This window comes from Meriones unguiculatus, chromosome 4 (genome assembly GCF_030254825.1).
Source record: "Meriones unguiculatus strain TT.TT164.6M chromosome 4, Bangor_MerUng_6.1, whole genome shotgun sequence".
NCBI lineage: Eukaryota > Metazoa > Chordata > Mammalia > Rodentia > Muridae > Meriones > Meriones unguiculatus.
In genome coordinates, this window is record NC_083352.1 from 97,008,425 (window position 1) to 97,020,849 (window position 12,425).

At 48.3% G+C, this 12,425-nt stretch overlaps 1 protein-coding gene across 2 annotated transcripts in view; it reads left to right on the top strand.

Annotated features, from left to right (window-relative positions):
• The first annotated feature begins 5,073 nt into the window (after positions 1-5,073).
• Svop (SV2 related protein) overlaps positions 5,074-12,425 on the top strand; it is a 61,897-nt gene continuing 54,545 nt past the window's right edge. For both annotated transcript variants that reach the window (XM_021634779.2, XM_060382587.1), the window contains exon 1: positions 5,074-5,759. In XM_021634779.2, the coding sequence (XP_021490454.1) occupies positions 5,725-5,759 (35 nt within the window). In that variant the 5' untranslated portion in view covers positions 5,074-5,724. The remainder of the gene's footprint in view (positions 5,760-12,425) is intronic.

Here is a 12,425-nt window from a genome sequence, read left to right on the forward strand (position 1 = left end):
TGGTAGAAAAGAGCCAAGCTGTCCAGACCTTCCTGTGTGCGCTGTGGTGCGCGCGTGCGCACAAATACACAAACACACGCATACCTACTCGCACACATACGTGCACGCACACACACATACACACATGCACATTACAAGCACACACATATACACATACATGCAACACATACACACATAAATATATATATACACAAACACACTTGAATGCACACATGCACACGTGCACAGACATACATGCATATACACATGGACAAACAAGTGCACAGACACACACAAGCAGTAAATTAAAATGCAATGTCTTAGAAAGCTGTTTCTATTAGGTTCATAGGAAGTCCTACACAGTCCCACACAAATGTTTGTGGAATCGCTCTTCAAAACAGCAAAACATGGACACAAACCAGATACTTAGCAGCTGATAAAGCTCTCTGTCATACATTTAATTAGTCAACCGATTAATTCGTGTGTTAGAATTTTTGGCTTCCTGTCTGGCACGAGGACGTTGCTGTTCAGCAGATGCTTACACTCTCTTCTCAAAACCGAACTGTGTGGGTCGAGCCACTGTCCCTCTCCCTCTTCCGCTCTAGTAACTACCGGTCTGTTTCTGATCCTCTACCAAGTAATGGGATTATAGATTTATATGATAATTCTCTTTATGTTTTAGACACTTCTATATTGTCTTCTATACCAACTGCACCATTTTTAGCCAGTTAAAAAATTATGACATTTATTTATTGGGAGGCGTGTGTCATGACATACACGTGGAAGTCAGAAGACAACCTGAGGGACTTCGTTCTCTCTTTCCAGTGTATGTGTTCCAACCTCCCTGCTGGGCCATCTCACAGCCCAGTTTATAACTGTGCAGTTCAGTGGTGTGAGGGACATACTGCCATTTTTAGGAAGCCTTCTATGTGACAGGAACCACCAAGGCCACTTTTACTCACTATTGGGAATTGAACCCAGGACTTCATGCACGGGAGACAAGCACTCTCCCCACTGAGCTACACCCCATGTCCTACTTTTCAGCTTCTGTGAATAGCATTGCTTTTAAACACTGGTGCACAAGTATCTGCTCAAGCTCTTGCTTTTGATTACATTGAGGACAGACACTGTAGTGCAGGGGAAATCTGTTCTAGTTTCACTTCTGTTGCTGTGATAAAATAGCCTGACAAAATCAACCGAGGAAACAAAGGTTTCTTTCTTTTCTTTTAAGATTGATTTATTTGTTATGTATACAGTGTTCAGCCTGCATGTGTGCCTGTAGGCCAGAAGAGGGCAGCAGATCTCATTATAGATAGTTGTGAGCCATCATGGGAATTGAACTCGGGACTTTTGGAAGAGCAGCCAGTGCTCTTAACCTCTGAGCCATCAGTCCAGTCCACAAACGGGTTCTCTTAAGCTCACAATTCCTGACTAAAGTCGTGTTTTAGGGAAACCGTGGTGGCAGGAATGTGAAGTCACATGGTATCAACAACCAGGAGCAGAGCGATGATGATGATGATGGTGGTGGTGGTGGCGGTGGAGGTGATAAAGATGAATGTGTGTGGGCTTTCTTGCTTGCTTGTTGTGCTCATTTGATTTCTCCACTCTTACTCTATTCAGGTCCTTCTGCCTAGGGAATGGTGCTACCCATAATCAACTAATTTAACTTAAAAACACAAGGGTGGTGGTGTACACCTTTAATCCCAGCACTCAGGAGGCAGAGGCAAGTGAATCTCTAACGTTGAAGCCAGCTTGGTCTATAAAGGGAGCCCCAGGAGAGCCAGGACTACACAGAGAAACCCTGTCTCGAAAAACCAAAAATAAAAATAAAGAACTTAGATTCCTGATCTTCCTGAGTTCTGGATTACAGGCCTATACCGCATAGCCAGTTTCAAGTGAGTGCTGGGGATGGAACCTAGAACTCCATGGTATGCCAGGCAAGCCACCCCCAGCCCTGCATCGGATGCCTTTAGGACAGTGTCTACCTCCTGAACCACTCAGCTATGGCCAGCAAATGTGGTATAGAGCAGATGTGGGGTAGACTTTACAAATGAGTATGGCTGGGGCAAGCTGTAACTAACCAGTGGGAGGTAAAAAAGTAGCCACGGCAGAATAGGGGGATGGCTCAGTGGGTAGAACACTCGATGTGCAACCAAAAAGGCCACACTTTGAATCCCCAGAACCCACATCAAAGGCCAGTGGAGTGGAGGTCTCCCTGAAGGCCTGGTGTGCAAGGAATCCCAAGAGCAAACGCCTAGCTCTGGATTCAAGTAAAAGGCCTTGGAGAGAACAGCCAAAGAAGACAGTGGATGGCAACCTTGTGCCTCCACACCCATGCACACACACAAAGGCATGCACCTGCACACACATGCACAACCCCACACATGTGAACACAAGCATACACACATACCACAGTTGTTCGCATGTGGAAAGAGAAGTGGTTACAAATGAGTTAATAGAAACCACTCAGACAATAAATGATGAGTGATAGTTCAGAGCTCTAGAACTATGATGTAGGTGGTGTCTGTGTGTGAAAAGCGTGGGATCCAGGTGTTCCCGATTTTGGGAGTCAGGGGAAATGTTAGGAGCTGGAGCCTTGTGGGAGGGACTAGTTTCTGGGAGGATGCTTTTTAATTTTTCATATTTATTGTTTGAAACTGTGTGCTGGGGGTGGAATGTGTGTGTGTGTGTGTGTGTGTGTGTGTGTGTGTGTGTGTGCAGTGCCTGAGGAGGCCAGAAGAGGGCATCAGATCCAGTGGCATCCTAGTTACAGGCGGCTGGGAGCCTCCTATTGTGGGTGCTAGGAGCTGAACTGGGGTCTCAGTCTCTGCAGCCCTGGTATTGAGCTTCTGAAGGTTGTATCTGGACTCCAGCCCCTTCCTCTCGGCCTCCTGGTTGTCACAGCACAAGCTACATTTCTCTGTCACTGGCTTTTGCAATGATCCTCTCATCTCATCCCAGACTGAATGAGTGTGGACTGACATCCCTGAACATTTGAGAAAAAAAAAAAAAAGCAAAAGACCTCTTTCTACCTTTCAAGTATTTGTTTATCCCAGATATTTTGTCACAGCAATGCAAGCTGACTGTCACACCATAAATATTTTCTCAGTTTTCAATTTATTTTAGTTAGTTATCCAGTGTTCCGGTAACTCGGATCTTCTACTAAACCCACAAAGGATAATGTTGCTTAAGAATCTCAAAGAAATCCTGGGCTTGAGGGTACAGAAACAGACTGAGCCTTAGTTTCTGGTAGACCCCTACCCAGCTGAATGTCAGCATGTGACTCATTCACTGTTCTGAGTCCTGTTTCCTCGTCTGTCACAAGAGGACAGAGCATAACCTGTTCCACGGGAATGTTTGTGAAGAATCTTGGAAACCGCAGAGGTGAAGAACACCCTGGGTGTTCGGGAGACCTGCTCAAGATGTTCAAGGTTTTTGTTTGATTGTTTTGTTTTCTGTTTTTGTTGTTTCCACTTAATTTAATCTTTCATTCTCTGTGTGAGTGTGTCTCTCTCTGTATGTCTATGTGTGTGAGTGTCTCTCTGTTGTTTGTCTCTGTGTCTATGTCTGTGTGTCTCTCTGTGTGTCTGTGTCTCTCTGTGTATCTATGTGTGTGTGAATAAGTGTGTGTATGTGTGTGTGTGTGTGTGTGTGTGTGTGTGTGCTCACCTGTGTGCAAATGTACATCAGATCCCTTGGAATTGGAGTTATAGGCAGTTGTGGGCCACCCAAATTGGTGCAGGGAACCAAACTCAGATCCTCTGGAACAGCAGCCAGTGTTCTTAACCATGGGGCCATTTCTCTATCCCCTGGCTTTTATGCTTCTGAGACAAGATCTCACTTTGTAGACCTAGCTGGCCTCAAACTCATGGCTAACTTCAGTCTAGCAAGGGTGAGGACCGCAGGTCTGAGCCACGACACCTGACTCGGGGTTCTAGAGTGTGTGTTGTCCGTCTGACTGTCTGGAGCTTGAGGGTGTGTTAAGTAATGATGGCTTCCGGTTCTCTGACGGGTGTCCTTGTACACCATACCAACTCCTCTTCCATTTTGTTAATACTAAAGCTAAAAAATAGAATAAAAATGGTTTGGGGAAGAGACTGTAGAGAAGGTTGAGAGCCTTGGCTGCTCCTCCAGAGGATCCAAGTTTGGCTCCCAGCACCCACGCGGTGGCTCATAAGCGCTTGTATCTTCAGTTTCAGGAGGTCCTACGCCCTCTTCTGGCCTCTGTGGGCACTGCATGCCCATGGTGCACAGACATACTTGCAGGCAAACACCCATACATATAAAATGTATATGTAATATATAAATTTATATGTAAATTTTTATATATTTAAAGGTGGTGGGGGCTGTAGAGATGGCTCAGCGACTAAGAGCCTTTGCTGTTCTTCCAGAGGGCCTGCTCCATGGTTCTGAAACTCAAACTCCAAGGAATCAAATACCCTCTTCTGACTTCTAGGGGTACCCCGCAACACACACGCATGCACACACAAACATGTTACAAAAAATTAGAAAAGAATATTTCTCTCTTCCTTATGTCCCTGTGATCCTCCACGCAATCATGGCTCTTGTTATGTGGGAAGCAGGGAAGCCACCATCTTGGTAGTTGAATATTTTTCTCTTTTCCCCATTTATTCACACTAAGACCAGAAGTTTCCACTCTAGGCTTCTGAGGAGCTAACACCAGGCCCACTCCCAGGAGGCTACATTGTCTTGGCTGGAGTCAAGTGATTACAGGCAACTTGAATTGAGAATCACTCACTAGTAGCTCTCTCTCTGTGTCTCTATCTCAGTGGCAGCTCACTCTGCAGCTCTAGCTGGTCTGGAATTCACAGAGATTCATTGCCTCTACCTCCAAGTGCTGGGATCAAAGCTGTGTGGCACCATGCCTAGCTCGTTTAACTTTTGAGACACGGTTTTGATATGTGCCCATCTGTCCCTCAACCTGCCAGTAAACCAGTCGGCGTGGCTTTGAACTCGTGAGCCTCCTGTTTCACCCTCCCTTATAGCACCTCACCCAGTCATGATGGATGTTTCACTGAGCATGCTCTGTGTGCCAGGCACACTCCTCTGGACACTTGGGACACAGGCAAGAAAGATGAAGGAGCTGACGTTCTAAAGCAGATGAAGTGCCTGGATTCAAAAGGAAGGGCCTCAAGGCAGGGGCTTTGCCCTTCACCTTTGGTTCTCCAGTGAGGCTGCGGAGATCACAATGCTTGCTGAAAGACTGTTACCCTTCCTTCTGCCTTCTGGCCTTCAGAATCAACACCATCTTTTCCTAGGTCCTCGTCTCTCTGCTATCAGTCTTTCCAAACCGTCTGTCATCAGCATGTTACTGTCGCTGAGTAAGTGCTCACCCCCCAAAATCCATACTCCGTTCTAGAGCTTAAACTACCAGAACATCATACCGACAACGTTAATAAATCCTTACAGATATTCAGCCAGGGAGGCTTCATCTAGCAGGCCGGGGTGCCCGGCAGACACCCCAGTCAGCGGACCGTGGGCTCCTGGGAGCAGCAGGGCTCGCCCCGCCCCCTCCACCGCGCAGCCCTCCCCTCGTCCTCCGCCCACTCCCGTCGGTCTCCCGGCGGCGGCGGCTTTGTCTCCCGGGCAGGCCTCCCTCCCCCAGCAGCAGCCCAGGGAGGGAGCGGAGGAGCTGTCCGGCATCCCGGTGCTGAAAGCCGGAGCGCCGGCCCCGCTCCACCATGTAAGGGGTCATGCCCAGGCTCGCCCTGGCGCAGCGCGGACATGGAGGAGGACCTGTTCCAGCTCAGGCAGTTGCCGTGAGTACCGCGGGGGCGAAGGGAGGCAGGCGGGGCGCCCTTTAGAAGAGCCTGCAGGGGTGCATCCCCACACGGCCTCTTGAATTGGAAAAGGCTGTTACAGACGGAAGAATCGGGCCTGGAGGAGACAAGCCATTTTCCTAGCCCGGCTTCATTTCCCACCCAGATCTGTCAAGACCTTGTGAGAATCCTTCGTGTCTGTGTTTTCCCTTGGAAATCGCTCTCAACCCCGAAAGGGGTTTTCGAGGTCTATGCTGTGAGAACGCGTTGGATGTTGTTTGGAAATGTGGGCTGAATTAACGAGGGCTGACATCTGTCCTTTCCAGCCTTCCTCTCATACTGTGCAATTCCTAATCTTCCCCCCTGCAAGGTCTTTTGGAAAGGAGCGTTGTGATGTTGCAAACTGCTTTCTAAAGAGCAAGGATGCCTTCCTAGAGGAGAGGCTGGGGCAGTTGGCTGTTTGTGAAGCATGTGAATGAGAGGGCTGTGAGCAGCAGCTGGAGACTCCTGCCTTCTGAATGAAGGGTTTGGGGGAGAGCTAGCTAGAGTAAGCCTCGGCATACCCAGTTCACTCTAAGAATCTTGGGGGCGGGGGACAGAGAATGGCGGTGGGAAAGACAGCGGCCGTCAGAGGGACTTACAGATGTTTTTCCTGCCACAGCAGTGGTGATTTGTTAAGCAAATTGCAGGAGTCTGAATGGGGGCACGAAGGAGAATATTTCCGGGGCTCCTGTTTTAATTTTCAGACTCCCTAGTCGTTTGGCAGGTGAAAATCAATCCCAGTCGGGTCTACTGGAAAGGACTGGATATTGTTAGCATGTGTGTGTGTTGCTGACTTTAAAAATGGTGTGTACCGCCCCCTCCTCAAGCTACTGAAAAATTCTCCCAAGCGATTTCTAGTGTGGCTGAGCCTGCTCTCTGAGGCTCTGAGTACTCACGGGGGTTGTCACATTGGCTTCTCAACTCGGGTAAAATTAATTTTCATCGCACAGTTTTCGTTAATTTAAATTGTACTTTTTAGCTTTGGTTAATAGATGCATAATGACAACTAATGACAGCGTTATTTCACAATGGCAAAGGGTGCCCATTTCTAATACCCCCAAATCCATGTACCATACACCCAAAAATATCAATGTTAGGGTTAGGTTAGGGTTAGGGTTAGGTTAAGTTAAGGTTAGGGTTAGGTTAGGGTTGGGTTAGGGTTAGGTTAGGGTTGGGTTAGGGTTAGGTTAGGTTAAGGTTAGGGTTAGGTACAGACCCCTCCAGGAAATCATGCCTCTCTCACTAAGCTCAAACATTGTGTTCACAGAGCCAAACAATTTCCTCCAATAAAACCATAACTCACAAATTGAAACAGTGTTTGGTGGTCAGAATAAGAACGTGTATTGGAAAAAAAAAAAAAAAGAACATGTATTGGAATGCTGGCTTTAGTGGAATGGATTTTCAAAGACCATCAGAGTATGTGAACTTGGCAAAACAAGTATGTCCCTTTAGCTTATTAATGTATAGGTATGATATTACATACTGATTCTTTCCACAACTAAGAAAGAGTGAAAATTAGGGAACTGTGTTGTGGCTCATTGAGAGCACTTGCCTACCGTGCACGAGGCCTTGGGTCTCATCCCTAGCACTAAATATACAGAAAGGAACAGGGACAATAAGGAAACTTACATATGCAATTAAATGAAGTTGGGTCTAGAGATGTGGGCCTGTCCTGTAATCCCAGCACTTGGGGGACTGAGGCTAGAAAAGCACAGATTCTAAGCCAGCCTAAGCCACAGCATATCTCAAAAAACATAATAATAATAATAATAATAATAATAATAATAATAATAATAAGCAAGGCAGTAGTGGTGCACACCTTTAATCTCAGCACTCGAGACACAGAGGCAAGTGGAACTCTATGAGTTCAAGGCCAGCCTGTTTGACAAAGAGAGTTCCAGGACAACCAGGGCTATACAGAGAAACCCTGCTGTCTGGACTCTTACCTCAAAAAACAAAAAACAAAAAACAAAAAACTTTCTTAGTGTCTTATAGATAGAAGGACATGTACTAGCTATTTATTAAAAAAAAAAAAAAGGTTAACATGTATACTGTCAGAGAACACTGGCCCTGAGCCAGGCAGATTTGGGTTCAAAATTTTTTTAAGATTTATTGATTTATTATTTATACATTATTCTTCCTGCATGTGTGCCTGCAGACCAGAAGAGGGCACAGAATTGCATTTATAAATGGTTGTGAGCCACTGTGTGGTTGCTGGGAATTGAACTTAGGACCTTTAGGAAGAGCAGCCAGTGCTCCTAACCTCTGAGCCATCTCTCCAGCCCCCTTGGGTTCAAATCTTGACCCCAAGTCAATTAAGCTTTCTAAGACCCAGTTTCTCTAGCTGCAGAGTGACAGGGACAGACAGGGACAGATGGAGGTGTGTGGCTGGTGCTCTGGAGTTCTCAGGTTCAATCCCCGAAAGGAAATGACTGTCATAATACTTGGTCCACGTGTTTACTATGAAGGCTAAATGAGATGTGTGCTGAGGGCTTGACAACACAGCGATAGACATTAGCCATTGACCATTGTCATCAAATCTGAAACGTTTATAAAAGGTAATCATGTAGCTCACTGTTGTTCAACTCCCAAAAATTTGCTGCTTAAAAGCCTCCAGGGCTGGAGAGATGGCTCGGCTGTAAAGAATACTTGCTGCTCTTCCAGGGGACAGAGCTTGGCTCCCAGCACCCAAGTTTGGCGGCTCACAAACACCAGTAACCCCAGCTCCAGACACCTGATGCCCTTTCTGCCCTCTGAGGGCACCCGCACACATGTGACATACAGGCCCGCACACGTATAAATGACAAAACCAAAATTCGTTTTTAAAAGGACAGGCTCCAGATAGATTTGAATGAAGTCAGACTTAGCCTGTAAATGCCCTGACCTCCGTTTATAAAAACAAAGAAGCTGAAAGAAACAGGCAGCCCTGTGAATGTGAGTGGGCTACACAGCACGACTGAGATGTTTCCCAGACCATACCCTGCATCTATTATGTGCAGATTGCAGGCAGCAGATTTCCCGAGAGCGATATGGTTTAAAAAAAAAAAATTCAGACTGCTGGCAGAAGCAGCCTCTGAAACAGACTTGGTCCTGTGGGAGGTTGGACACTAATAGGCCATAAGCCCGTAAGCAGATTGCCGGGTTGAGGAGGGGAGTGAGCGAGCCTTTCTGAGCGAGCAGTCTTCTGGTGTGCCTGGAGGCCTGCTGCACAGTTCTGGGACGGCCCAGTTGAGGCGGCAAACGGTCCTTGTTGTTCACCTGCTGCCCGCAGGGGACACAGGTCACGGGTGACACGGGTGGGCAGCTGAAAGCTTGCGCGTCATTCTTCTCCTCATGGACCCATGAGAGGCAGGCTTGTGAGGGTTCCCCTTTCCAGGCTAGTGGTTTTTCTTTTCAGTGATGGAGATGGTGCCCAGGGTTTAGCCCATGCAGGCTAAACAAGAACCCTGCCACAGATCTGCCTTCCCAGCCCTCGGGTGGCTGTGCCTGTCCTGGAACTCACTATGTAGACCAGGCTGTCCCAGAGCTTACTGAGGTCTGCCCGGCTCCGCCTCCGGAGTGCTGGGATTAAAAGTGTGTGCCACCATGCCCGGGCACTCAGTCGTTTAACTTTGATACAATCCTTGGTACGAAGGACTGGCTGGGTGAGTAAGTTGAAAGGTCCGTGCCTTGAGGGAGCTGCAGTCTGCGGTCAGCATGAGAGCCTCTGGCCGCGTATGCTTAAGATAAATTATACAATTTACATGTGAAATCATTTACGCAGAGTAACAGTGATCTGCTTACATTTCTGCTGCTGTAATTGGCTGTATAATCCCTGCACTATAGAGGAGGAAAGGGTTTATCTGGCCTCAGGCCCACATCCCAGACAGTCACCGAGGGAAGTCAAGGCAGGAACTCAAAGCAGCCCACCTGTCGTTCCAAGCAGGGTTACCTCCAACCCGGCAAGTCACTTCACAACCAAAGTACAGCAGGAACCATGGAGGACGATGCTTTCTGACCTGCCGACCAGCCTGTACTCAGCTGGCTTCCTTACGCGGTTCAGAACTGCCTACCTAGAGAATGGTGCCACCGCCCACAGTGGGCTGAACCTTCCTACATCAATTAACAACCAAGATAGGTCCCCACCGAGAGGCAGGCACACAGGCCAACCTGATCCGGGCAACCTCCCAGCTGAGGCTGTTCTCTCGGGCTGTGTCCAACTGACAGCTAAAGCTGACTGGGATAAACACACAGTGTAAATAAATACACAAAATCTGCCTCTATGTTTCCAAACGCTCGCCACCCTTCAGTGGCCGCCTGTGGCTAGGGGCTGTGGGGCACATCCAGGCCATTCCTGTAACCTCACAGGTTCCCCCGGTTCTGCTGTGCGGCCCCGGCCTGGGAGAAGAGGTGGGCATTGAGTGTGTCACACTCAGAGCTTTGAGAAGGGTTTGAAATGTGCAGCCTAGGGCTCTGCGGGGATCCTGATTCTAGACAGTGATGAGATCAAGGAGAGCTTCCACCCATGGATAGGAACCATTCAGGAACACTCCCAGTGTGGAGCATTCCAGAAAGAGGAGACTTTGCAAGGAAAAGGCCTGAGGGGGAAGAGCTTGGTGCGTCTTGCAAAAGACCACCAGGCTGGGACATTCAGGGCCTTAAAGGATGCTTTGAAGTTAGGTCTTCATGTTCTGCCCACAGTCTCTCTCTTTTTACATTTCCTGTCTTCTCGATGGAGCATGAGTCTGACAGCTCAATGAGCCCTTTTCTCACTTCTCCTGGCTTCAGTAACTGATAAACAGAAGATCCAAGCCAGGCAGTGTTGGGTTCAAATCCTGCCTCGGACATTTAGCACCATAGTGGGTTTGTTTGTTTGTTTGTTTGTTTGTTTGTTTGTTTTGGCCTTTGACTTCATCATCCCAGAGCTAGGTGCTCATCTGTGAGGTTGGGAGCCTGCTTTTATATATATTTTAAATGTGTGTGTGTCTGCATGAGTTTTGTGTGCACTGTATGGAGGAGCCCTCAGAGGCCAGAAAAGATCTTCGGAGCCCCTAGAACCCTAGTTCCTGGAGAATGTGGTGCTTTCAGCGCCACAGTGCTGGGGAGAGACCCCTGGTTCCCTGCAAGATCAGCAAGAGACCCTAGCCACCAGGCACCACTCCACTCATGACCCCTCCCCTCTGCGGCTCCCCTTCCATGATGGCCACACCTCCATTCTAGGTGGGTCAACTTTGGCTCTTGTCTCTCTCACACATGTCCAGTCTTCAGGAAGTCTCACTGCTCTTGGGTCTCAGTGTCATTCCCACTCCAGTCACCAGATCCCACAGGCAGGCCCCCATCTGTTCTCAGCAGGATTTGTCTCCTTGCTGGCCAACCCCTTCATGTCCTTGCCTCCAAACAGCCTGTTCTCAGCACAGCAACAGGAGCATTTTTTCGTTTTAGATTTAATAATAATAATAAAAAATCTCCATGTGCGTGTGTGTCTGTGCGTGAGTATGTGCACACGTGTGTGGGTGCCCACAGAGGACAGTGAGGCACTGGGAACAGCTCATCGTTGCTCTATCCCCAGAGGGACTTTTTAGATGTCGGATAATGCTGTCACCTGCTCATGAGCTTCCGGTGGCCTCCTGTCCACACTCCTTCTCACACACACACACCTGCTGGCTAGTGTAAGTCCTAAACAAACAAACCCAGGCCAGAAGACGCAGGCAAGGAAAGGTCACGATTCCTCACCCTGCCTGTGGGGACGGCAAATGGCTTGGCTACCGTGAAACAGTCGGTGGGGCCGCAGAAACTCAAGAATAGGGTACCTGCCTGCTCTAGCAGCTCCACGTGCCTGGGGTCTGTATCCACAGGATCAACCAGCCACAGGTCCAAAACAGAGCACCCTCAGGCTGGTACTGTTATCATTCTCTCAACCAGTCTGTCTCCATGTCCCCAGTGACGCTGTCCCCAGTGACAGGGACTGTGAGTAATTTAGCCATGCAGGAGGATGTGCGGAGGTCATGTGCAAATTCCGCACCGTTTCACGCCACCCGAGTACCCACAGACCGTGGTTTCCATGGAAGGTTCTGGAACCCGATTCCCATAGATACTAAGAAATGACACCCAAAAGAGGCGTTTGCATGCCCATGTGCATCGTGATGTTATAGGTAGTTGCCAAAACACGAGACAGCCCATATCCATCAACAGACAGATAAGTGTGGTATATCTATGCAACTGGACTACTATTCAGCCTCAAGAGGGAAAAACGTTTGGGTCCATGCTGCCGCCAGAGCGAAGCTGAAGGCAGGATGCGACGAGAACTGAGTCACTCTCGAGCTACTTTGGGAGGCTGCTTGGACAACGCGCCCAAGTAGGTGTGTTTTCAAAGACACAGAGTAGCATGGTGATTGCCAGAGAGTTAGTTGGTGGGGGAGGGGGACAGAATGGCACCCTTTAATTAAGGGGACAGACTTGGGGATTGGAAAAGATCCGTGTAGCCGGATGTTGGTGACTGCTGCACTGAAAGTGGTTAATTCTTTGCTTTCCCTTTTTTTTGGATACAGAGTCTCACATGGGCCAAGGCTGGCCTTGAACTCCTAATCCCCCTACCTTTCTATCAGGGATTACAGATGTGTTGTCACAAGCAGCAAGATGATAAAA